The following is a 22,819-nucleotide window of genomic DNA, read 5'->3' as shown; positions in this document are numbered from 1 at the left end:
TGAATAGTTGGCCCGCGGTTTTGTGACATTTTATTTAGCAGTTACTTAGGATGAGACTCTGACCTGGAAAGGCTGCAGCAATGCAGGCCTTGCTCTTTCAGAGTCGGCACAGTTATGATCGTTTCCCTTGGCCTGCCTTAAACCCCTCGTCATTCGTAGGTGGCCAGGTCAATTATTAATATTGATGGTTGAATCAAATTATTGGCTCTTAATAATGAACAGACTCTTCCTTCCAGATTCCATTCTATAGAGGGGAGAGGATTACCTTTGATGTTGCTCCTTCCAGACTTGACTTTACAGTGGAACATGACAGCCTGAAAATTGAGGTAAGACCCGGAGGGACAGGTATTGCAAACATCTTTAAGGGAAAAAAAAATCAGTATTTTATCTAGATGGGCTGTTGGAAAACCCAGAATCTTGTACTCTTCCTGTTTAGCTGGAATCCACTAGATACCTCAGCCCCTTATATATCTTTATCTTAGAGAATTGGAGCCCTAGGTACATCTGCCTCATTCAGGGAAACATGTTTATTGTGTCCCAGTGACATGCATTCAGGTAGTTTTCTAGGGGTGGGCTTATAGCAGTGACCAAAAAGAGCAAAAATTCCTGTTGTATGGGATTTATGTTCAATGCCAGAAAAGAATACACTTAAGGAAATTAGAAAGTATATTAGAAGTTGATACGTGTTCTCCAGAAAAGTAAAGCAAAAAAGAAGATGGTGGTTTTAAGGTTGAGAAGGGTTGCAGTCTTACAGGGTGTTCTTGGGGAGTCCTCACTGTGAAGGGGACACTTCAGCAGCGCCCTGAAAGGGCAGAGACGGTTGACTGTGCTTCCATCTGTGGGGAGGGTGCTTTAAGGCAGAGGGGGCGAGGCAGGTGCTAAGGTTCTGCGGCTGAGAAAGTCGGGGGAGCCCAGGAGGCCAGGGTGGCTGGAATGGCGGGAGGGAGGAAGAGGGGAGAGTGGGGCAGACAATGGGGCGGATTCTGCAGGGCCTGGCGGGCCGCTCGGGGTGACAGGTGGCCCCACTCTGGATGAGGTTCTGAGCAGAGGAGAAGTATGGCTCCTGCGCTGCCTTGCTGAGAAGAGTCCCCAGGGGGCCAGGTGGAAGCAAGGGGCCGGGTGAGAGCTGATAGAGCAAGGACCACGGTGATGGGAATGGATGGAGTGACAGGCGGCCGAGTAAACTCCCCAGACCCCAGAATGGATGGTAAATGTGTTTTTCATCACACTTATATCTTTAATTACAGAACTTGAGAATGGTTATTGTAGCAGATTAGCTAGATAGAGCAAATCCCCAAAGAAAATAACAGTCTTTCCTAAACAGACCACCCAGTGTTACAGTTATTGGAAAAATGAGAATTTAATCGTTTTCTTTTAATGTTCCATTTGAAAGTGCTGTGTTCCATAGCTTAAACTGGTAGGCACTAGTGGTTAGGTGACATGCTCAGTGGGGTCTGACTGTGCTTTGTGAGACCCAGTAAAGCATTTGACTGTTGTGCTGTGCCCCCAAGGGGGCATTAGAGGGTGAGAAGATGAAGTCCTCACGCGCTTCAGGGGGCTTGCAGCGAAGAGCGGGAGCAGGTGAGTGGGGAAGACGTTCTAGATCATGACCAAGTGCAAGTATTTGAACAGAGAGATGAAGGGAATTTCAGGAGTGAGGGGGCCTGTAGCTACATGAGGTCAGTCTTATTATTCTTCACTATATTCCTCACATGTGATTTAGTGCCTGGCACATCGGAGGTACCTAAGAAAAGTGTTGAGTGGATATGTGGATTAATAAGCGAACGAACCACATCTTTTCAGAAGGATCCAGTGCTGCGGCATATATGCATTCATTCATTCATTCATTCATGCATTCAGGAGTTACTTACTGAGTGCCTTCTGTGTACCATGTGACTAAGACAGAAAAGATCCCTGTCTTTATGGACCTTACATTCTAATGGGAGGTAGAAAAACTATGAGAAATCAAACAAGGACATTTCAGATATTGGTCATGTTTTTGATTAAGCTCATAAAATAGGTTCATGTGATGTACAGTGACTGGCTGGGGTGGGAGGCAGGGACTACTGAGATAGGGTAGTCAGGGAAAGCTTCTCAGAGGTGGTGATGGTTTGAACTGAAACCAGGCTGAGCGAGTAGCTGGTGTAGAAGCCCCATGTGGGGAATGCATGTGGTGTACTTGGGGGGTCACCCTGAGGAACCAGGGCCTGTGTGGCTGGAACATGGTGACTGCAGAGAGGGCACAGCCCTGGCATCCGGAGTGGGGAGAGCAGGCACAGGAACCAGGCCGAGACCTGCGGTCAGTGCAACAGCTGGGGTTGAGTGAGGTGGTCTAGGTGGAGTTAAGTGCCGACTTAACTTCAGGTTGTGATGGAAAGAGGCGGAGGGCTTGGGAGACCTTGCTGAGGTGGCATCCACGGGACTAACTGATGTTGGAGCGTGGGGGAGTCCGTGGTGATCCTCGGGTTTAAGCTTGGGAGACTGGAGGACGGCATGGCTCACCAACATGGGGGCGTCTGCAGGGGAGGAGGCAGGAAAGGACCAAGGGGAGGGAGCCTCTTGGTCCGACTCGATGATCTTTAACTGGGCAAGCAAATCCATAGGTCCGTTTGATTTGACCGTCTGACATACATCAATGTGTTGGGAATACAAGAAGGAAGACAGACGTGGGGGGCGTGCTGCCAGTGGGCAAGCACGTGTCTGGGGAGTCGGGAGGGAGCCGGCTGGTGTGCGGGGCGGGGAGGAGCCAGTGTGGGCAGAGGGGCTGAGCGGCGGCGTGAGTGGCACAAAGGCTTTTGCAGCTCAAGCACGAGAACCTTCTCCCTGTTCTTCATCTTCTAGCCCGTGTTCCATGTCATGGGATTCTCTGTCACCGGGAGGGTCCTGAATGGGCCCGAAGGAGAAGGTGTTCCGGAGGCACTGGTCACTCTGAATAACCAGATCAAAGGTAGGCAGACATGTTGGCCCCTGCGGCTGTTTGCCGCTGCTAGTTTTTGATCACAGGGACAAGTGGAAATGAAACAAATCTTAACGACCCTGTGAAAGTACACCAGCTTTTTGTCTCATGTATTCTGTGCATTGGGAGGGCTGTGCAGTTCCGCTTTGGCTCATCTTTTGTTGGCATGTTTGTTCTACAGTCAAAACAAAGGCTGACGGCTCATTCCGCCTGGAGAACATCACGACTGGCACGTACACCATCTACGCGCAGAAGGAGCACCTCTACTTCGAAACTGTCACCATCAAAATCGCACCCAACACACCTCAGCTGGCTGACATCATTGCCATGGGGTAAGGTGATCACGTTGGGGTCTGGGAGCACCGTGCTTACGTCACAGCCAGCGATGAGCAGAGGCACCTTCCATCTGACTGTGTGTTTCTGCCCAGGAGCCGCGCTCAGTCACGGGCACCTGCCGAGAGAGTCAGGCTGCCTCCTTTAGAAAGATCCGTGCTAAGTCTTACCAGCGGAAGGTACTTTACAGGTTGGATGCTTAAAAAAAAAAGATCTTGCTCCAGAGTTAAATGCATTTAAGTGAGAGGATCTTTTGTGTCTGACTTCACATCTGTGGGAGCTTCCTTGGCTCAGTTCTTGGACTTTGGAAGATGTGATAGTTGGTTGAGAAAGTTTGTTGTAAGGTACTCTGAGCCATTGTCATGGTTATCCCTGCTCTGTTGTATTTATTGTATGTGATGGGACATCCGGGGGTTGAATTGATGGAGTTTTATCGGCTAATGTGTGGTGCAGAGAACCCAGGCCTGGGAGTCAGATCGCAGATCTTCCTCACACCCTGTGTAACCTGTGGAAGGCAGACGATGCCGTCTGTCTTGAGCCAGAAATAGGTGCTCAACAGACAGTAACCTAAAAGAAGAGGGGCCATCTGCTTGGAGCGAGGCAGCGTGGACAGCGGTGTCAGCTGCTGAGCACAGGTGCGGCCAGCAGTGTAAAGTTCGGTGTTGCTAGCACGGGGGTGCTGGGCAGGCAAAGGGTGGGCAGCCCCTTCACACCCCAGTGGAAGAACAGGGCCTTCTCCACTGGAGTCACGGGGCCGGTGAACGTGGGAGTGTGGTGGTCACGTGGTTAGACTTGTGTATTCAGCGAGGCCGTCTGGCAGCATGGTGAGGGATGGCTTTGAAGGGGACAGGAGGCCTGAAAAGGCAGTTGGTGAGAGCTTGCCTTATAGGGAAGTCAAGGACAGATGGGAAGAATATTTAGGGGCTCCCACTTTGAGGGACAGGATGACTGTGGTGGGGCAGGGGCTGTGGGCAGGGAGAGGAGCCAGTTAGATGATGAACATTCAGTTTTGGGGTCTGTTGGACCACTAGGTGGCGCTCTCCAATAGAGTCTCAGATTGATGGTAAATGCTGAAGATTTGGCTGCAGGTGGCAGCCAGAACCTTGAATGTGTAGGAGCAGGTAGAGTTGGGGAATCAGTGGACAAGATGAGGTGCTGGCGTTTGAGGGGGTTCTGGTGGGTTTCAGGGATGAGTAGTGCCTGCCGGGCAGGCAGGTCTGGCAAACTGAACTGGGAAAACACAGTCCGTTGGCTTGGTGCCCTGAGACGGCTGCCGTGACCATTTTCTGTAGTCGGGTGGAGGGTCAGGGTCAGGGTCAGGGCTCAGTGTCGAATGGGACATCAGGAAGCACGTCACCCGTGGAACAGGACTGTGTCTCTGTCACGGAGCCTCAGAAGATGATTCTTGGACTTCAGTCCCCCCCACCCCATAAAGGTTTTGGAACAGCTACGCTGGGTGAGGCACTGACGTAAGTGCTGGGGGTACAGCAGTGAAACCTAACATTCCAAAGGCAGGACTTGGTCGTCCTGGCAGACAGACCCCAGGTGCGTGCGTTTGGGGTTCTCAGTTAGGGTAGGTGTTGCACCCAGGAGAGACCAGGTGCTCGAGAGGACTTATGTAAATTGGGAGCTATGGAAGCCCTCTCTGGGTCACAGAGACCTTCTGGAGGACTAAAAGTTAGCGAGGTGAAGAACTTCCCAGGTAGAGGGAACAGCGTGGTCCCAGGCCTGGACGGGAGAGAAGGGAGCTCCATGAAAGACAGCCCGCAGGCTGGGGCAGTGGCTGAGGGAGGACAGCTCTGTGACCTCGGGCCAGCTTGTGGAGATGGGCTTTGCCCCAAGGGCACTGGGAAGCTGTGGAGTTTTCAGCAAGTGAGCGATGTGGATCAGGTCATTTTAGAAAGCTTTTTCCCCTGGCTGCTGTGGAGCGTGGATCAGAGGGAAGGCAGAGTCTGTAATGGAGGGACTAGACAGGAGGCGACATTTGTCTGAGGAGATACGCTGGGGCCTGGGGCCTGGTGCTGGCGGGGAGAGGGTGAGAAGCAGAGTGACAGGCAGTGTGGAGAGAGAATCCACAGGTCCTGGGCATCTTACTTGAACACTCGAATAAGATGGAGGAAGTGCTGTTCACAGAGATGGGGAAATAGATTTAGATTTGTTGTCTTTAAAGTGGAACATTTGAGTCCAGGGAAGAAAAACATTTGTTGAGTATCTTTGGAAAAATTCATTTTCCTTCTGGGCCAACCCAGCACATTTGCCTTTTGATTCATTGCTGTTTGTTACTTTAAAAATATCTCAATTTATTTGAAAAAACAAACTCTTTGAGTTCTGTCCAAATGACTATAAAGATATAGTTATCTCCCAATGCATCAAAATGACCAATTTCTATCCATAAGTTATTAAGCCCTGCTGAAAGAATTTATTGACAGAAATCAATTTTTAAAGGCTTAAATATAACAAATACTCTCCTAACAGTTGTGGGTTTTTTGTTTTTTTTTAGTTTATTTTTCTAAACTAAACCAATATACAGTTGAGATTTAAGGTAACTGGACATTTCTCTTTTTAAAGAATTTAATTTTTAATTATAGTTGACATACAATGTGGACACCTCTTTAATTAGGAATGTGAGTTAAAACAGATCTTATGCTTAGAATATTTAAAAGTTAGAGAGGCAGGGAGCTTCTGTTTAGAACAAATAAGGTGACATTTCCCCCCGACGTGGACAGGAATCAGGAGACATGGACGGTCTTAAGAGTCATCTCCCGATGTCCTCTTGTCCCTTTCTTCTTGCAAGTGCGCAGCAGGGGAGCCTGAGAGCCAAAGCGCTTACCTTTTCCTCTGCATCGGCAGCTGCACACTCTTTCTCTACAGGGCCAGAGAATAAGCATTTGATGCTTCATGGGCGTTACGGTCTCTATGATGGAACGTGCCATAGAAAATTCCTAAAAGAAGCCTTAGCCAGATGGCTCAGCTGGTTAGAGAGTTGTCGGGAAGCACAGAGGTTGTTGGTTTGATCCCTGGTCAGGGCACATGCAGGAATGCATTGATGTTCCTCTCTCTTTCTCTTTATTCCTTCCTCTCTTTCTAAAAAATCAAAAAAATAAACACATCAAAAAATAGAAAAAAAAGAGAAAATTCCTAAATGAGTAGGTATGGCTTTGTTTGAATAAAACTGAAGTTTGAATTTCATATATTTTTAATGTGTCACAAAATAGTCTTTTGATTTTTTTTTCCATTTTATCCCTTTATAGATGTGAAAATAAAAGTGTAAGACCCATCCTTAGCTCGGGTCCATACAAAAAGACGTGGCTGGCGGGACCTGGCCTGTGGGCCCTGGCGGTGGGCCCCACACTAGACTGTGGGCTCGGGTGGCCGGCCAGCCACTAGGAAATGCCTGCTGGGTATCGTTCCCGATTCCACACACACAGTCGTCCACCACCAGCCACTAGGAAATGCCTGCTGGGTATCGTTCCCGATTCCACACACACAGTCGTCCACCACCAGCCACTAGGAAATGCCTGCTTGGTATCGTTCCCGATTCCACACACACAGTCATCCACCACCAGCCACTAGGAAATGCCTGCTTGGTGTCGTTCCCGATTCCACACACACAGTCGTCCACCACCAGCCACTAGGAAGTGCCTGCTTGGTGTTGTTCCCGATTCCACACACACAGTCGTCCACCACCAGCCGCTAGGAAATGCCTGCTTGGTATTGTTCCCTATTCCACACACACAGTCGTCCACCACCAGCCACTAGGAAATGCCTGCTTGGTATCGTTCCCGATTCCACACACACAGTCGTCCACCACCAGCCGCTAGGAAGTGCCTGCTTGGTGTTGTTCCCGATTCCACACACACAGTCGTCCACCACCAGCCGCTAGGAAATGCCTGCTTGGTATCGTTCCCGATTCCATACACACAGTCGTCCACCACCAGCCACTAGGAAATGCCTGCTTGGTATCGTTCCCGATTCCACACACACAGTCGTCCACCACCAGCCGCTAGGAAATGCCTGCTTGGTATCGTTCCCGATTCCATACACACAGTCGTCCACCACCAGCCACTAGGAAGTGCCTGCTTGGTGTTGTTCCCGATTCCACACACACAGTCGTCCACCACCAGCCACTAGGAAATGCCTGCTTGGTGTCGTTCCCGATTCCACACACACAGTCATCCACCACCAGCCACTAGGAAATGCCTGCTTGGTATCGTTCCCGATTCCACACACAGTCGTCCACCACCAGCCACTAGGAAATCCTGCTTGGTGTCGTTCCCGATTCCACACACACAGTAGTCCACCACCAGCCACTAGGAAATGCCTGCTTGGTATCGTTCCCGATTCCACACACACAGTCATCCACCACCAGCCACTAGGAAATGCCTGCTTGGTATCGTTCCCGATTCCACACACACAGTAGTCCACCACCAGCCACTAGGACATGCCTGCTGGGTATCGTCCCCGATTCCACACACAGTCGTCCACCACCAGCCACTAGGAAATGCCTGCTGGGTATCGTTCCCGATTCCACACACACAGGAGTCCACCACCAGCCACTAGGAAATGCCTGCTTGGTATCGTTCCCGATTCCACACACACAGTCGTCCACCACCAGCCACTAGGAAATGCCTGCTGGGTATCGTTCCCGATTCCACACACAGTCGTCCACCACTTCGTTGTCCCTTCTGCTATTTTTATTTGCGGAGGAGTAGGTCTTCCATCATTCAGTGTATCCACAATTATCTGATGTTGAATCCAACACTTTATTATCTTTCTGTCAAAATCGACAACTGATTTCTATCTAAAACGATGCTTTAAGATTAGAAAAGCCGACCTTCAGTCCGTGAGGGAATAATTGTGGCCGTCGGCTGTGGTGTCTTATTGTATGTACTCTAACGTACCAACCGGCAGGAAAATGAGGGCTGTCACTGAGGGTGATGGTCTGTGTTGGTCTTTCTCAGGGAGTGGCTGTGCCTTGCGTGTGCCTCCTGAGACACACTTTGGAGCACTTTACCCACTGCTCAGGTGTCTCCAGTCTGAGTCATTACCGTAATGGGGCTTGTCGATAAGTTGCTTTTCTGGCTCCTAGATCCTAAGGAGTTCCGCTTTAGCTTTGCATTTTTTTTTTTACCTTAATTACCTTTTCTGTTCAGACCTCCCAGATTGCTCTTCCTCGCCACGTGTTATATGCAGTCCCAGGCGAGGAAGGTGTCTCTGCTCACTCTGCCTTGCTTTATGGCCTGGGAATGCCACACTTGTAGGCAGCTTACGGCTCTTGCTTTTAAGCACTACTCGCCCACATTCTCAGCCTGAGGCTGCTCCACTGTCAACGGTTCAATTACCTGAAACATTTTTTTATCATCTACAGATTTTCTGAAAATCACTTCCACAGTGGGGGACTGCCAGATGTCACCCAGAACACACACACAGCCCGTTCCCGCTCTGCCTTTTCCCAGCCTCAGAGAGAGGTCTCATCTTTCCAAAGGTTGCTTTTAAGATGGGAGCCATCTGAGCCGCATTCCTGTCTGTTAAAATTGAACTAGTCTCAGAGCCAGGCTGGGAGACGGACACGTAATTGTGGCTGATAAGCACCTTTCCTGTCGTAATTGAGTTCTCATGCTGGAATGAATGGTCCCCTTGTTGCAGGTTCAGTGTCTGTGGCCAGATATCAATCATTCGCTTCCCTGACACTGTCAAGCAGATGAGTAAATACAAAGTTGTCCTGTCATCTCAAGACAAGGACAAGTCTTTGGTCACCGTGGAGACGGATGCTCATGGATCGTTTTGTTTTAAAGCAAAACCAGGGAACTACAAAGTCCAGGTATGATGAACTTTGTTCCATTTAAGATATTTGAAAAAAGAATAGTGACTTTTTTTAAATTTTTATTTATTTATTTATTTATTTATTTTTTACAGAGACAGAGAGTGAGTCAGAGAGAGGGCTAGACAGGGACAGACAGACAGGAATGGAGAGAGATGAGAAGCATCAATCAGTAGTTTTTCATTGCGCATTGCAACACCTTTGTTGTTCATTGATTGCTTTCTCACATGTGTCCTGACCACGGGCCTTCAGCAGACCGAGCAACCCCTTGCTCGAGCCAGTGACCTTGGGTCCAAGCTGGTGAGCTTTGCTCAAACCAGATGAGCCCGCGCTCAAGCTGGCGACCTCGGGGTCTCAAACCTGGGTCCTTCCTCATCCCAGTCCGATGCTCTATCCACTGCGCCACCACCTGGTCAGGCAGCAATGATTTTTTTTAAAGGGTTATTATTAGCCAAAAAGGTTAGAGAAGGAGCATTTCCATTCCCAAATTCTTCTTTTGAAGTCTTCACATTTCTGCATGGCACTGTTAGTAGAGCAGACAAGCAGCCAGTTTAAAAACGATGCAACAGGCCTTTCTCTTTTCCAGTGTGATGCTTATTAGGGGTTAGTATCAGGCTGCCAGTCATGCCTCCACCTTCTCAGGTTGTGGCTGCTGCAGGATACCCACGGGTCCCTAAGGAAATGAACATGAACTCTTTATTGATGGCAGCTTAGTAGCTTCCATAGTGCGTGGCTTCTGGAACATGAGGCCCTTTCCTGCCTCTCCTGGAAGCGGAGCTGCTGGGCAGGGACCTCTGGTTTCTCTGTCCAGGCAGGTAGAGGAGCTGGGGAGACTCTGGCCCTTGGGCTTCCCGTGAGGGTGAAGGCCTGAGCACAGCTGAGGCTGGCGGGCAGGAGACAGACAAGCGGAGGCCAGCCCACTGTGCTGTTCAGTGCGGGGCCCCGCCCACGGGGAAGACCGTGGCTCAGTGAATCTCAGACCCTTACCCATCAAGTCAGTGGCTGCTCCTCCTCCCTGAGAAAGAGCAAGTGAGGCCAGGAAGTTTGCTCTCCTCTAGGGCAACTGGGATCTCCCTCTGAGGACACAGGGTGGAGAGCAGTGGTCTTCCTGCTTCCATCACACAGTGTGCTGTGTGGGCTGACAGCTCGTCTACTAGACAGCAGCGTCTTGCAAAGTTGGCTACATTAACAAGCCTTTGGAAGCCCTTTCAGAATGATTAGGGCCTGACTGGTGGTGGCGCAGTGGATAGCATCGGCCTCAAACATTGAGGTCCCAGGTTCGAAATCCTGAGGTCGCCGGCTTGAGTGCAGGGTCATCGGCTTGATTGTGGGATCATCGACATGATTCCAAGGTCACTGGCTTGAGGCCAAAGGTCCCTGGCTTGAGTGAGGGGTCACTGGCTTGGTTCGAGCCCCCTGGTGAAGCAGTCAGTGAACAACTACAGTGATGCAACTATGAGTTGCTGCTTCTCACTCTCTCTGCCTTCTCTCTCTCCCAAAATCAATAATAAAAAAAAGAATAATGATCAGGGACTTAAGTATGCAAGGAAGGGCAATTCTGAAATGTCATCTCAATTAGGGATGAAACTGCCTTCTCTCCTAATCCCTCTTGTTAGCCTGAGAAAGGCCCACAGAAGCCAAGGAAGAAGAAAATGGCCTGATTTCACTGTTGGGCATGCACACAGCGTCTGCGAGTTCATAGCTTATGTCCTGCGTGAGCGCAAGCCGGGAGAAGGGTCTGGGGTTCAGTGTGCCGTGATGGACGACACGTGTCTCTGTGGGGAGTTACGCCCGGCAGGCTTCTGTGCATCCCGTGACACTGCTGGGCGTGAGCTTTTGATATCTGACTAGAAATGTGTTGCCTTCACACAGGCTGCTTGCCTATTTGTTGTGATTATATAACTCAGCCTAGAAGTGAACCTTTGTCCTTCAGAAGGTCGTGAGCCTTGGGCCCAGATGCATGTCCTGGGGCCCTGCAGGCTGGGGGAGCAGTGGCCCTGATATGGTGGCTGGCGTCGCCCTGTGTTCACAGGTGGTGGTTCCTGAGGCAGAGACCAGAGCGGGGCTGACATTGAAACCCCAGACGTTTCCTCTCACTGTGACGGACAGGCCTGTGATGGACGTGGCCTTTGTACAGTTTTTGGCATCGGTTTCTGGCAAAGTCTCTTGTTTGGGTAAGATGTCCATTGAAAGCAAGAACAGACTGTTACAAAGAGGCAGGCGGGTAGCGGTTGGTTTGGTGAGCTTTTCCTCCCCGGCAGCATTGAGGAGGCAAGCAGAGGCTGCTCCTGGGCACGGGGTGTGACGTTCCCATCGTGTGACGTTCCCATCGCACCCGTTCCTTTCGGAACCACTGCCACAGCGAGCCGCAGAAACGTTTCTCCTGCAGAGTCCTTAGGCTCCAAAAGTACACGTGGGTCTCTTTTTTTCTTCCTGTCTCTGAAAGGAAGGTGGAATTAGGCCCAGGCATCAGTCCCAACTCTGTCACCTACCAGGGGTGAGACCATAAGCATTTATTCGCCCAGCCTCTGTTTTTCTTTGTTAACTGGGAGTGCGACTGCTTCCAGAGGGTTTTAATGAAGCTTGAATGTGATCAGCAAGAGGCAGTGTAGCACAGTGACTACACAGACTGGAACCATACTGCACGGGCTGAATCTTTGCTGTGTGACCTGGCCATTTATTTAACCTCTCTGTGCTTTGAGTCCCTTCTCTATAACGTGGAGATGATAACAGTACCTGCCTCATAGGCTTGGGTGTGTGTGTGTGTGTCTGTGGCCTTTAGAAGTACCGGAAACACAGCAAGAAGCATTTAAAGCTTTGCTATTATTAGTAACATTATCATTATCATGATAAGGGGCCCAGTTCTGTGCCTGGTACAGAGTGGGCATTAATTACGGCTTCATCACCATTTTCTCTTTTTCTCTGGCTCCTCTTAGTGCACCTTAAATATTATTTTCCCCCTTTCAGTAAATGGGGTGCTGCTTTCACCCTTGGTGGTTTTCTTGCTTGGTACTGATGACCTGCATGAGGTCACTTTTTAGACTAAAGGAACTGCACGTTAGCTTTAAAGGGACTCTGGCACTACCCTTCAGGAGACAAACGTAACTAGCACAGAAGTTGAGGGTTTGTAAGTGTGCTGTGGTTCACGAGGGCAGTCCAGTGAGGCCCCTGTCTTCTCTGCAGATACCTGTGGCGACCTGCTGGTGACCCTGCAGTCCCTGAGCCGCCAGGGCGAGAAGCGGAGCCTCCAGCTCTCCGGCAAGGTCAACTCGATGACTTTCACGTTTGACAATGTGCTTCCCGGAAAATACAAAAGTAAGCCCCTCAGACAGCCTCTCCCGGCCCTCACACGCTTCCTGTCTTTCTAAACATTCTAAAACCAGGCTGCCAAAGTGCATCCCAACTGTATACCTTTTTTATTTGACTCTTCTTTGGCCTTTGATGTTGACTGTGCTTTATTCAGCATCAGGCAGTAGTGCAGGCGCTGAGAGAACCTCTGGGAGCCGACTGCTACCTTATCAGAGAAGCTGACACACTCTCTTTCGGGAAGGTGCCCTCATTCGTGCCATTTTCTATCTAAGTGCTGGAAAAGAGAGTGTGAAATAACACTCTGTGTGTTCTGCCACTCAGCAACGTGACGTGGCAGTCCCTGAGACTCAGTTTTCTCGTCTGTAAAAGAGGAGTAATAATATCATAGGCTTTGTGCAGAGTGTGAGACGAAAGGCGATGTGGTTGGTCAAGCCCATGCACAGTGCCCGGGGAGCAGTGGGCGCGGCGGACGCGGTTCCCTTTCCCGGCCTTGCTCAAGAAGCGAGCCGCTGCCTGAGTCCCTGCTCTTCCACGGCCCGGCGTGGAGCAGCTGGCATGCCAGTGAATGTTTCCCATGTCCACTGCTTTTTCTGGGGACTTACACTTTCCATTATATCAGGTGTTGGCAAACTATGACTAAGGGCCAACAGCCCTTTTTCATACATTCTTATTTGAACAAGCTGTGCCTGTTTGTTTATGTATGGTCTCTGGCGGCTTGTATGCTGCAAACAGAGTTGAATAGTTGGGACCATGTGGCCTGCAAAGCTGAGAATACTTGCTCTGTGGCTCATTACAGAAAAAGTTTGGTGATCTCTGAATATCTGTAGCCTGATGTTTAGACATAATTGAAATTTTTTCTTGGTGATTTAAATGGCTTTCGGTTTCAATTTTTTTTTTTTTAGTAATTTCTTCCCAGCATTTATGCATGGGTGTGTTATGTGTGTGTGAGATAGTTATTGCTATGTATGGCTACACATATGTATGTCTACTTAAATATTTAAATAGACATGTGTGCATATTTAAAATGCGTATCTCTATATACATATTTTTAAGAAAAATCAGTGAGTCCATTACAGTTGTTTCTGGTGGCGCTGCGGGAGTGCCTCCGCCCACCTCTCTCTGTGTCGTGTGCTTTCCCAGTCAGCATCATGCACGAAGACTGGTGCTGGAAGAACAAGAGCCTGGAGGTAGAGGTTCTGGAGGACGACGTGTCGGCGGTTGAGTTCCGGCAGACGGGCTACATGCTGCGATGCTCCCTTTCTCATGCCATCACTCTGGTACGCGCGGCTCCCAGGAGCCTTCTTCGGAGGGGCACTCGCCTTTGGGGAGCGAGGGCTAGCGTGCCAGGAAGACTGGAACTGTGGTCTGTGCAGATTTCCTTTTCTGCCCCTCGACTCTGCCACCTAATATGGGAAGCGTCATCGGGAAACATTGAAAGTCCCTCCGGGGAAGATGCCTTTATGTGGGAGATTTTCTGGCTTCACGCTGAATTCTAACTTGGGTAATTTGGGGAAGCCATTGACGTAGTGCACAGCACAGTGGTTTTGTTGCCTTGGGCTACTTCATTTACTGTTTCTGAGCCTCAGTTTTCTCCTCTAAAATGAGGGTCATGATATCCACTTCTTAAACTTACAGGGAGGTTTAAGTAAAGCTTTTATGCCTATAAAATTCCCTGGGCATATATTGCTTTTATTTATTAACAGGCGCAGCTGAGTCAGTTTCTCCAGGTCATTTACTTTGGCTCAGAGGACAGAGCTCTTAGATAGGATCTTATTCGCTTGGCCTGATAGGTAGTGTACCAGGTGGATTTCTGGAAAGGGATTTCTGTGCAGATCTATTAGGTCCATTTATGAGTTTTATGTAAGTTTTTGACTTAAAGCAATGGGAAATGTCATTTGCAGATGCCAGGAGAGAAACTGAGGCAAATGGCAATTAGGTGATGGCTTATGTTAGACACGGGAGGAATTGAAGGTGGAGTTTCCATGGCAGTTGACTGCTGTGGCTGCTTAACTACATATGCTCAACTAACAACTTTGTTCCAGGAAATGGGCTAATTAATTTCCAATTGAAAATAAGTGAAACCGTTTGGGAAACCATTCCTTCCCTTAAATCCTTTCATGTATTTCTCTTTCCCTTAGAATAAGACCCATATTCCTTAACAGTGGCCAACAAGGCCCTCCCCTAACTCCCACCTCTCCTCCTGCCACTCTGCCTTGCTCCCCGACCCCAGCACCCCGGCCTTCTCCAGTTCCACAGAAAGCTCGTTCCTCCTCTGGGTCTTTGCACGTGGTCGTCCCTCTTCTTGGAATGCTATGTCTTCTCCAGAAATGCTCGTAGTTGGTTTTTCTCATTGAGGCGGCAGCCCAATGTTTCCTGCTCAGGAGAGGCTTGCCTGAAGCCAGCAAGCTAAAGACACCCCCTCGGAGATCACTCTATATCCCGATCCTGTTTATTTCCCTTGTAGCTCTGTTACTTACTAGCTGAAATCCACTAATTTCTTTGTTGACCACAATGATTTTCTGTCCGCCTGCATGAGAGTGTAAGCCACCTGAGAACAGGAGCCTTGTCAGTGACCAAAGCCCAGCTCTGGGTCTGTCACTTAGCAGGTGCTCAATAAATATCAGTGGACTGAAAGGAAAAGAGCATGTTTTAGTTCGAAGTTTCTGAAGGTTTTTAATTTTCCTGTGGCACCCAACTGCTCGAATGATTAATGGGCAAAACAGATGACTGGTTCTGAAACAGAAATATTATTAATCATCTTGTGTCTCCATCTCCCCCAGTAAGTCATTGTATTGGCTTTGGTCTCTTAGGAATTTTATCAGGATGGAAATGGACCTGAGAATGTGGGGATTTATAACCTATCCAAAGGAGTCAACCGCTTCTGCCTGTCCAAGCCTGGTGAGTCTGGGAGGATTGATGTGCTACACGTTAGGGGGACAGAAAGGCGCCGGAGGATGGTGTTAAAGGCACTTTTTCCTACATCAGCTCTACGTATTTGCATCAAGCTGTTGATTTTGGTTGTGATCAGCATGCTCTTGTTTTTCTATCTCTTTCCTCTGGCGGGAGCAGTGTTTTTACCCGAAGAGCTGGAGCCGGGGACTGGCAAATCTTTTGGGTTTGAGTTGGAATGAGACCACTGGACCCTTTCACTTGTATTTTTTACAATTTATTTTTCAATTACAGTTGACATAATATTAGTTTCAGGTGTATAGCCAAGTGATTAGGCCCTTTCACTTTTAAAAATATCATACCACAGCGGTAGAGCGTCGGCCTAGCGTGCGGAGGACCTGGGTTCGATTCCCGGCCAGGGCACATAGGAGAAGCGCCCATTTGCTTCTCCACCCCTCCGCCGTGCTTTCCTCTCTGTCTCTCTCTTCCCCTCCCGCAGCCAAGGCTCCACTGGAGCAAAGATGGCCCGGGCACTGGGGATGGCTCTGTGGCCTCTGCCCCAGGCGCTAGAGTGGCTCTGGTCGCAACATGGCGACGCCCAGGATGGGCAGAGCATCGCCCCCTGGTGGGCAGAGCGTCGCCCCATGGTGGGCGTGCCGGGTGGATCCCGGTCAGGCGCATGCGGGAGTCTGTCTGACTGTCTCTCCCTGTTTCCAGCTTCAGAAAAACGCAAAAAAAAAAAATAAATAAAAATATCATACCATTGGCCAATGATTTCTCCTTAAGAGCTATCTTTTTAAAATAAACATTGGGTCATCTCCCACCTTGCTTAAAATACTTTGGTGGCTTCTTTCTCTTTTTACAACTTTGGGATGCAATTTGCAGACCATAAAATTCACCCATTGAAAATGTACAATACAATGATTTTTTGGTAAATGTACCAAGTTGTATAACCCTCATTATAATCCACTATAGAAATTTTCATCGCCCAGTAATAATTTTCATGCTTGTTTATAGTTAATTTCCTCTCTAGGCAGTAATCAGTTTTTCGTCTTTATGGATTTGCCTTTGTTTTGGACAGTTCATATAATTAAAATCATACTGTACTGGTATTTTGTCTGGCTCCTTTCACTTAGCATAATGTTTTTGAAGTTCAGCATAATGTTTTGAAGTTCATTTGTAGCATGTATTTGTAGTTTGTTCCTTTTTATTGGTAAATTGTATTCCATTGTGAGGGATACATATTCACATTTTGTATATTTGTTTGACAGTTGATAGATACTTAAATTGGTGGATATTTCCACTTTTTGGCTATTCTGAATAATGTTGCTGTGAACATGTGTGTACAGGTCTTTGTGTGGACTTCTGTTTTCATTTTGGAGGGTAAATGCTTAGGAATGGAATTGCTGAATCATATGGTAAATTTATGTTTACTTTTTAAAGAAATCACCAAACTGTGTTTCAGAAAGACTGAATGTATCATTTGATATTCCCACCAGCAATGCATGAGTGTTCCTATTTTCCACATCTTTATCAACATTAGTTACTGTCTGTCTTTTTTACTGTAGCCATCTTGGTGGGTGTAAAGTGATACCTCATTGTGGTTTTATTTTGCATTTTTCTAATGAGTAATTCAGTGACTTCTCTTGGTTCTCAAGATAAAATACAGCATCTTTGACCTGACCTTGAACCCCTGTATGTTGATCTTCCCTTCTCTCCACGCACTCTGTCCTCATGAGTTTCAGTTAGGATGTGTCTGGCTGCAAGTAACAGAATCAGTACAGTGGTGCCACCAAGAAGTGGGCCTAATTTGGTGCAGTAACAAAGTCTGGTGGCATGTGGTTACAAGTGTGGGTTCAGTGACTGATAGATGTTAGAGTTGGCATGTTTGTGATTCCTTTAGCCTTTTCCCTCGTATTTTTTCCTTGTGTTTTCAAAATAGCTGCTGTTGTCTCAGAAAACTCATGTTTAAGGTAGAAAGACTAGGAGAGGGATAGGCAAACGTTTTCCATGCCCCCTTCTCCAATAAACTTCCTTTGTGTCTCATTGGCCTGACCCAGGTCGCACGGTCACTTCTAGCTGCAAGGGAGGTGGGGACAGTTGAATATGTTGCTGAGGCTGGACACATTGCCACTGTAAACGTAACCTGGGTCTGGTGTCAAGGAAGGAAGGACAGCTGTTGGGAAAGCAGGTAGCAAGCCTGTGGTTCAGTGGTCTCTGTGACAGTGCTCTCCCTGTGCCTCTCACCTCCCCCGCCCCCCGCTGGGCCTTCCTGCTGTCACGTCTGAGTTCAGATAGTACTTTCCTCCAGGGTCACTTAGATCGCCCCGTCATGCTGTTGCTCATAGCACTCAGTTCTTTCTTTTGCTGCACTTAGCATAGTTGGTGTGCACACCAGGTGGTGACCGCTGTCAGACACCTCTCCTTCTGAGGACAGTAAGCCCCGTGAGGGCAGGGCCATATCTGTTTCCTGCTGTGTACTAACCAGTGCCTAGCACGGTGCCTGGCTTGTAGAAGATGCTGGTGCACTAATATCTGTCAAATGAGGCCCAGGCCACATAGTTCGGTTGGTTAGAGCATTGTCCAGATATGCAGAGGTTGTTGGTTTGATCCCCGGTCAGGGCACATACAGAAATAGATTAATGTTTCTGTCTCTTAAAAAAAAAAAGTGAATTAAAAAAATATATATATTTGTGAAATGAAAGACCAAACAAAATGGAGAAACCTAATCATTTTGTTTTCTACTAGGAGCTGCTCTAAGGCTTACTCTGTGATGCACACAGCAGAGCTGGCTTGAATTCATGTCAGTTTTTGTAGGGCACGTGGCACAGATGCAGGTGAATGATCACTTGTGGGGAATACGTTGTCAGACTTTGCTCCTTCCAGCAAGTGACGGTATTCCTCCTGCAAATGACGACTTGCGCCCCTAATTCAGTCTTACCCAGCATGCACTTCTGGCAGAAAGTGTTTTCTGTGATTGTTTTGTAAGTTTCTGGGCCTTTCCCTGCCCCGTGCCCCATTTTGGGAATATTTATAGGCAGGAATTCGGGCTGTGGCTATCTTTGGAATTTTGAACAGAATCTCTGAAGAAGAAAATTCTCAAAGTTACAGTAGAAATGTATTTCCTGTGGCCTCCTGTGCACGTGTCGCTTGGCGTGGCCTGCGTGGATTAAACCCCTGTGGGTTGTTAAACTGTAGAAGTGAAAGCCCTGAGCGTGGCAGCAGGCCGCCCTGGTTTGGGTCCCGGGGAAGGCGCCAGCGGCGGCGGCAGACGCGGCGTTTCTGAGCCCGGCGCTGCACGTCTGTGGGGTGTTGAGCGTCTTCTCCGGAGCCGCTGCCTTCGGATTTCGCAGGCTGGAGCTGCTTGGCATAATAGACGCCCTTGTCCGAAAGTGACTTTTGCTTTCCTGTCTGCAGGCGTGTACAAGGTGACCCCGCGCTCCTGCCACCGGTTCGAGCAAGCCTTCTACACCTATGACACGTAAGCCGGTGTGCACTGCCCTGTGCTGTTTGTGTGGCTTCCGTGGAGAGTGAGTGCGCATCTCCTCTTCAGTCTTCTGAGAACAAGAGGGATTTTTTGTAGTTTTTCTGGAAGAGGGACGGTCAGGCGTTACAAAGAGTTTCTAGATAAAGATTTTAAGCTGCTTGGCTGAAGTTTTTTTTTTTAATTAAAATGAAAAAATTTTTTCATTACAGTTGACATTTAATATTATATTAGTTTCTGGCATACAGTGTAGTGGTTAGACATTTACGTAATGTGTGAAATCTCCCCGCAGTGGGTGTTCTGGCCACCTGGCACCGTCCGTAGTTACTGCAGTATTATTGACTGTTCCCTAAGCTGCACTTTCCATCCCAGTGTAACTGCCGACCTCTACTTCTTAGTCCCTCCCCCTTGTTCTCTGTATTTGTGAGTCTTTCTGTTTTGTTTGTTTATTTAGTTTTTTACACTCCACATAGAAGTGAACTCATAGTATTTGTCTTTCTCTGTCTGATGTATTTCACTTAGCATAATTCATGGGTAAATCGCTGAGAAAATGGAGATAGGGTCTCTCTCCAAGAGTTCGGTAAACCGAGGTAGAAGGCTGTGGTTGTGAAGTGGATTAAATGCAATTTTTTCTTATTTATTTAAAAAATTTTTCCCCTGCAAACTCCTGACTTCCGCATACCAGACTGACTATCTACTGAGCAAACCAGCCAGGGCCTTTTAAAATTTTTAAATATTTTTAAAAGATAAATTTTCTTCCAGCCCTCACTGATGGGACTTTCTTAATCTCAGGGGCCCACCATTTCCATACTTTTATACATGCTTATGGGTGTCACTGGGAATTGGAAGTATAAAGTTTTGGAGTAGAGAATTAGTTTCTTCTTTAAAACAGTGATATCTGTATATCAGGAGTTATTTCAGCCCAAACGAAGAGCAGTTCCATAAAGTGTGTCGTTTGTGACCTTTGAGAATGACCCGGTGATACTGCTAGTGCTTTCTCTCCATTTCTTTGATTTATAGGTCTTCACCCAGTATCTTGACATTGACAGCCATTCGCCACCATGTCCTTGGAACTATCATCACTGACAAAATGATGGATGTCACTGTGACTATCAAGTAAGACTAGAGTTCTGGTGGGCTGAGTGAGGGTTGTGGGTGAGGCCTGGGGCTTCTCTAACAGACTCTCTGGAAATTAATTTTGATTTTTTATTTCTGGGTGTTTATACAAATGAACTTCTCTCTCATACTATGTGCTGTAGCTGTAAATTAATAGCAGCCTTGATCCTTCCTTTTGTGATTCAAGAGTTAACTTTGGGTGAGGAAGAGCCCCTGACAGCTCATTTCAGTGTCTTCAATTTCTGTTTGAACTCTATACTTCCTGTCTTTGCTAGGGGAAACATATCTCTGGTTTATTCATTGTATTTCAAGTATTTTAGCAAATTCAAAAATATTGCTTATTTTTCTTAGACCTTATTTTCTCAAAGGCTCGGAAAGTGGAGATAGCACCTGACATAGGAAAGACCGTGAGAGAGAAAGGATACGCAAGTCTGTCCCTCATGGGGTCGGGTTTATGTGAATGTCACCTTTGAGGGGAGTTTTTGCAGTGCAGTGAGGTGCATCTGACACCCTAATTTTCCCGAGAAATGAAAGAGTTTTGGCAGCATGACCGACTTTGTCAAATTCAGTGGAAATCCGAGGAACTTTTTCTGCCCTTACCCTAGTTGAAGTTGTCTGTCCACCTCGTCTCCATCTTTCTGTCTACCACCTTTCCACCCGTCCCTCCTTCCAGAGACTATTTCTCGAGAGTCTTCAGTGTGACTGGGCGTAGGCCACCTCCTGCCCTAGTCTCATGAGGGAGGCACCCAGTCCAGGAATCAGACACAGAATTGGAGAATTATAAGTGTGATAAGTGCTTTGACTTGATTTTGTCAGGGTTGGGGGGGGGGGGTTCAGGAGAGGAAGGTTGGGAGGGGCCAGCCCATCTTAAGCTAGAGTGAGCCTTTAATAGTATTATCCTACTGTTCCTCTGCTGAAAACTCCGAATTTCCCATTCCGCTCAGAATGAACTCCAGGGTCTGCACTGAGGTCTGGGCAGCCCTGGCCTGGCATCTGCTTCCCCCGGGAACTGCCTGACCCTTTGCCTGGGCCGCCTTGGGCTCCTCCTGAGCATGCCGAGGGCACGCCCCTCCAGGACTCCACGGCTCTGCACTCGCCCTCCCTCTGCTTGATCGAGGCACTCTCACTCAGAGAGCCACGTGGTCTTGTCTCCTCCTTCAGGTCTGGGCTCAGGGTTTCCTGCTCAGAGAAGCCTTGGCCGGCGCCCTGAAAAAGTAGCACCCCTACACTCCCAGCACCCTCCCCTTCCACGCTGCTTTACTTTCTTCATTGTACTTGTCATGTGACGTCGTTTTCCTTTTGCTGTCTGCCTCTTCCCACTGGAATGTGTGTGTGTGGGGGGATGTTGTCTGTCCTCAGGCTGTCTCCCAGTGCCCGGCTGTCCAGCTGAGGATGCGCTCAGTAAAGGGTGCACAGGACACAGAGGACGGTGGCGTGGGCAGAACTCCCTGTCCCCGGGGAATCCAATGTGTTTTCATTAGGTCATAAAGTCAGCGGTATTTCATTCCAGCCCAGATCGACCTGATACTACCATCACGCAGAAGTTCAGTCTTTATCTTTTAAAAACTATCTGTTTATTCAAGTCAGGAGAAGACTGCCCTGTGGTGTTGTTATCAGGGGTTTGGTTTTGTTACCTGCAGATATGTCAGACTTCCCCCGACGACAGGGACGAGTGACCACATCCTCCGGGCGGCTCCTTCCTTTCCTCCAGGTCTTCCATTGACAGTGAACCCGCCTTGGTCTTAGGCCCCCTGAAGTCCGTGCAGGAGCTGCGGCGGGAGCAGCAGTTGGCCGAGATCGAGAGCCGCAGGCAGGAGCGGGAGAAGAAGGGCAGAGACGACGGCGGCGAGGGCAGGACCAAGCCCCCCGTCCAAGAGATGGTGGATGAGCTCCAAGGCCCCTTCTCCTATGACTTCTCGTACTGGGCCCGGTGAGCTCCCTCGGACTTTTCTCCGCAGTGTCTGATACTCTTCCGGATGGGGCGGCAGAGCCAGTCAAATTGAAGTGTTTTTATCATTTCAGGTCTGGAGAGAAAATCACTGTCACACCCTCATCTAAGGAGCTGCTCTTTTATCCCCCTTCCATGGAAGCCACCATCAGTGGAGGTAGGTGTCAACTCAGAGCCAATGACACACCTTTGCAGATGTTTGTTTCCTTTCATTTAAACATTTATTCTGTATTGTTACAGTGAAAGTGTCTTTGTAAGGCACATAGATGTTACTATTTGATGAATGAATGAATGAATGAAATCAGTAAACATAACTTTGGTATTAGAAAGGGGCAATCTTTTTGGAAAAGGACTTGATTTTTCTTGACATTGCCAGGTTGACACCAGAGTTCAGTGAAAAGCAAAACCATCAGTTGCTAAAACATGAGCATTAGTGATGTTTGTGTTTAAGGGTGCTGGGAGGGTCTTTTTTAGGGCTAAATAATTACAAGTGATTGCCTAAGGAGTATTTGCCTTTTGGCTACTGATAGTTGTTTTTTTATTAAGCATCCTGGGTTCATGAAATCCTGGGCGTTTCTCTAGTTTGTATTTGGAAGTAGAGTGTGCTGAGCTTGGCTTTCTGGTGGCAGCCTGTTCGGGGCGGTGACCCCTGCTGTGTGGGGTCCTCTGAGGTCGAGCAGGACAGCCTCCTGTCTGCTATGGAGGCACCTCTCCCCGTCTGTGGCCTCGTGACAGGCAGGAGAGAGGAGTGGTGAACACCCAGTCTTCGTTGGGTTTACCTGCTAACGTTGTGGGCAGTTAAATGAAGCCTTTCCAGGATGGAGAGGGGCATGGGCCACTTGGAGTTATTGAAGTTTCTGGAACATTAAACAACCTCATTTGGAGGTTAGCTTCAAATCCCTCAGCGTTAGGCCCTTCTTTATCGGACAGTCCCCATCTGGAAGGCCCCCGCCCCTGCAGCCG

The 22,819-nt window shown here is 48.4% G+C and overlaps 1 protein-coding gene across 1 annotated transcript in view; it reads left to right on the top strand.

The window, feature by feature from the left end:
- Window positions 1-22,819, top strand: part of LOC136403608 (BOS complex subunit NOMO1) — a 55,283-nt gene that overhangs the window by 16,669 nt on the left and 15,795 nt on the right. The window contains exons 9-20 of the mRNA XM_066382544.1: window positions 237-326; window positions 2,842-2,947; window positions 3,138-3,288; window positions 8,936-9,110; window positions 11,143-11,284; window positions 12,294-12,425; window positions 13,560-13,696; window positions 15,230-15,317; window positions 18,726-18,789; window positions 19,813-19,908; window positions 21,620-21,838; window positions 21,931-22,013. Coding sequence (XP_066238641.1) covers window positions 237-326; window positions 2,842-2,947; window positions 3,138-3,288; window positions 8,936-9,110; window positions 11,143-11,284; window positions 12,294-12,425; window positions 13,560-13,696; window positions 15,230-15,317; window positions 18,726-18,789; window positions 19,813-19,908; window positions 21,620-21,838; window positions 21,931-22,013 — 1,483 coding nt within the window. The remainder of the gene's footprint in view (window positions 1-236; window positions 327-2,841; window positions 2,948-3,137; window positions 3,289-8,935; window positions 9,111-11,142; window positions 11,285-12,293; window positions 12,426-13,559; window positions 13,697-15,229; window positions 15,318-18,725; window positions 18,790-19,812; window positions 19,909-21,619; window positions 21,839-21,930; window positions 22,014-22,819) is intronic.

The sequence above is a fragment of the Saccopteryx leptura genome, chromosome 4 (assembly GCF_036850995.1).
Source record: "Saccopteryx leptura isolate mSacLep1 chromosome 4, mSacLep1_pri_phased_curated, whole genome shotgun sequence".
Classification (NCBI taxonomy): Eukaryota; Metazoa; Chordata; class Mammalia; order Chiroptera; family Emballonuridae; genus Saccopteryx; species Saccopteryx leptura.
Note: the sequence above shows the minus strand (reverse complement) of the source record. Positions and strands in the feature narration are given on the sequence as shown.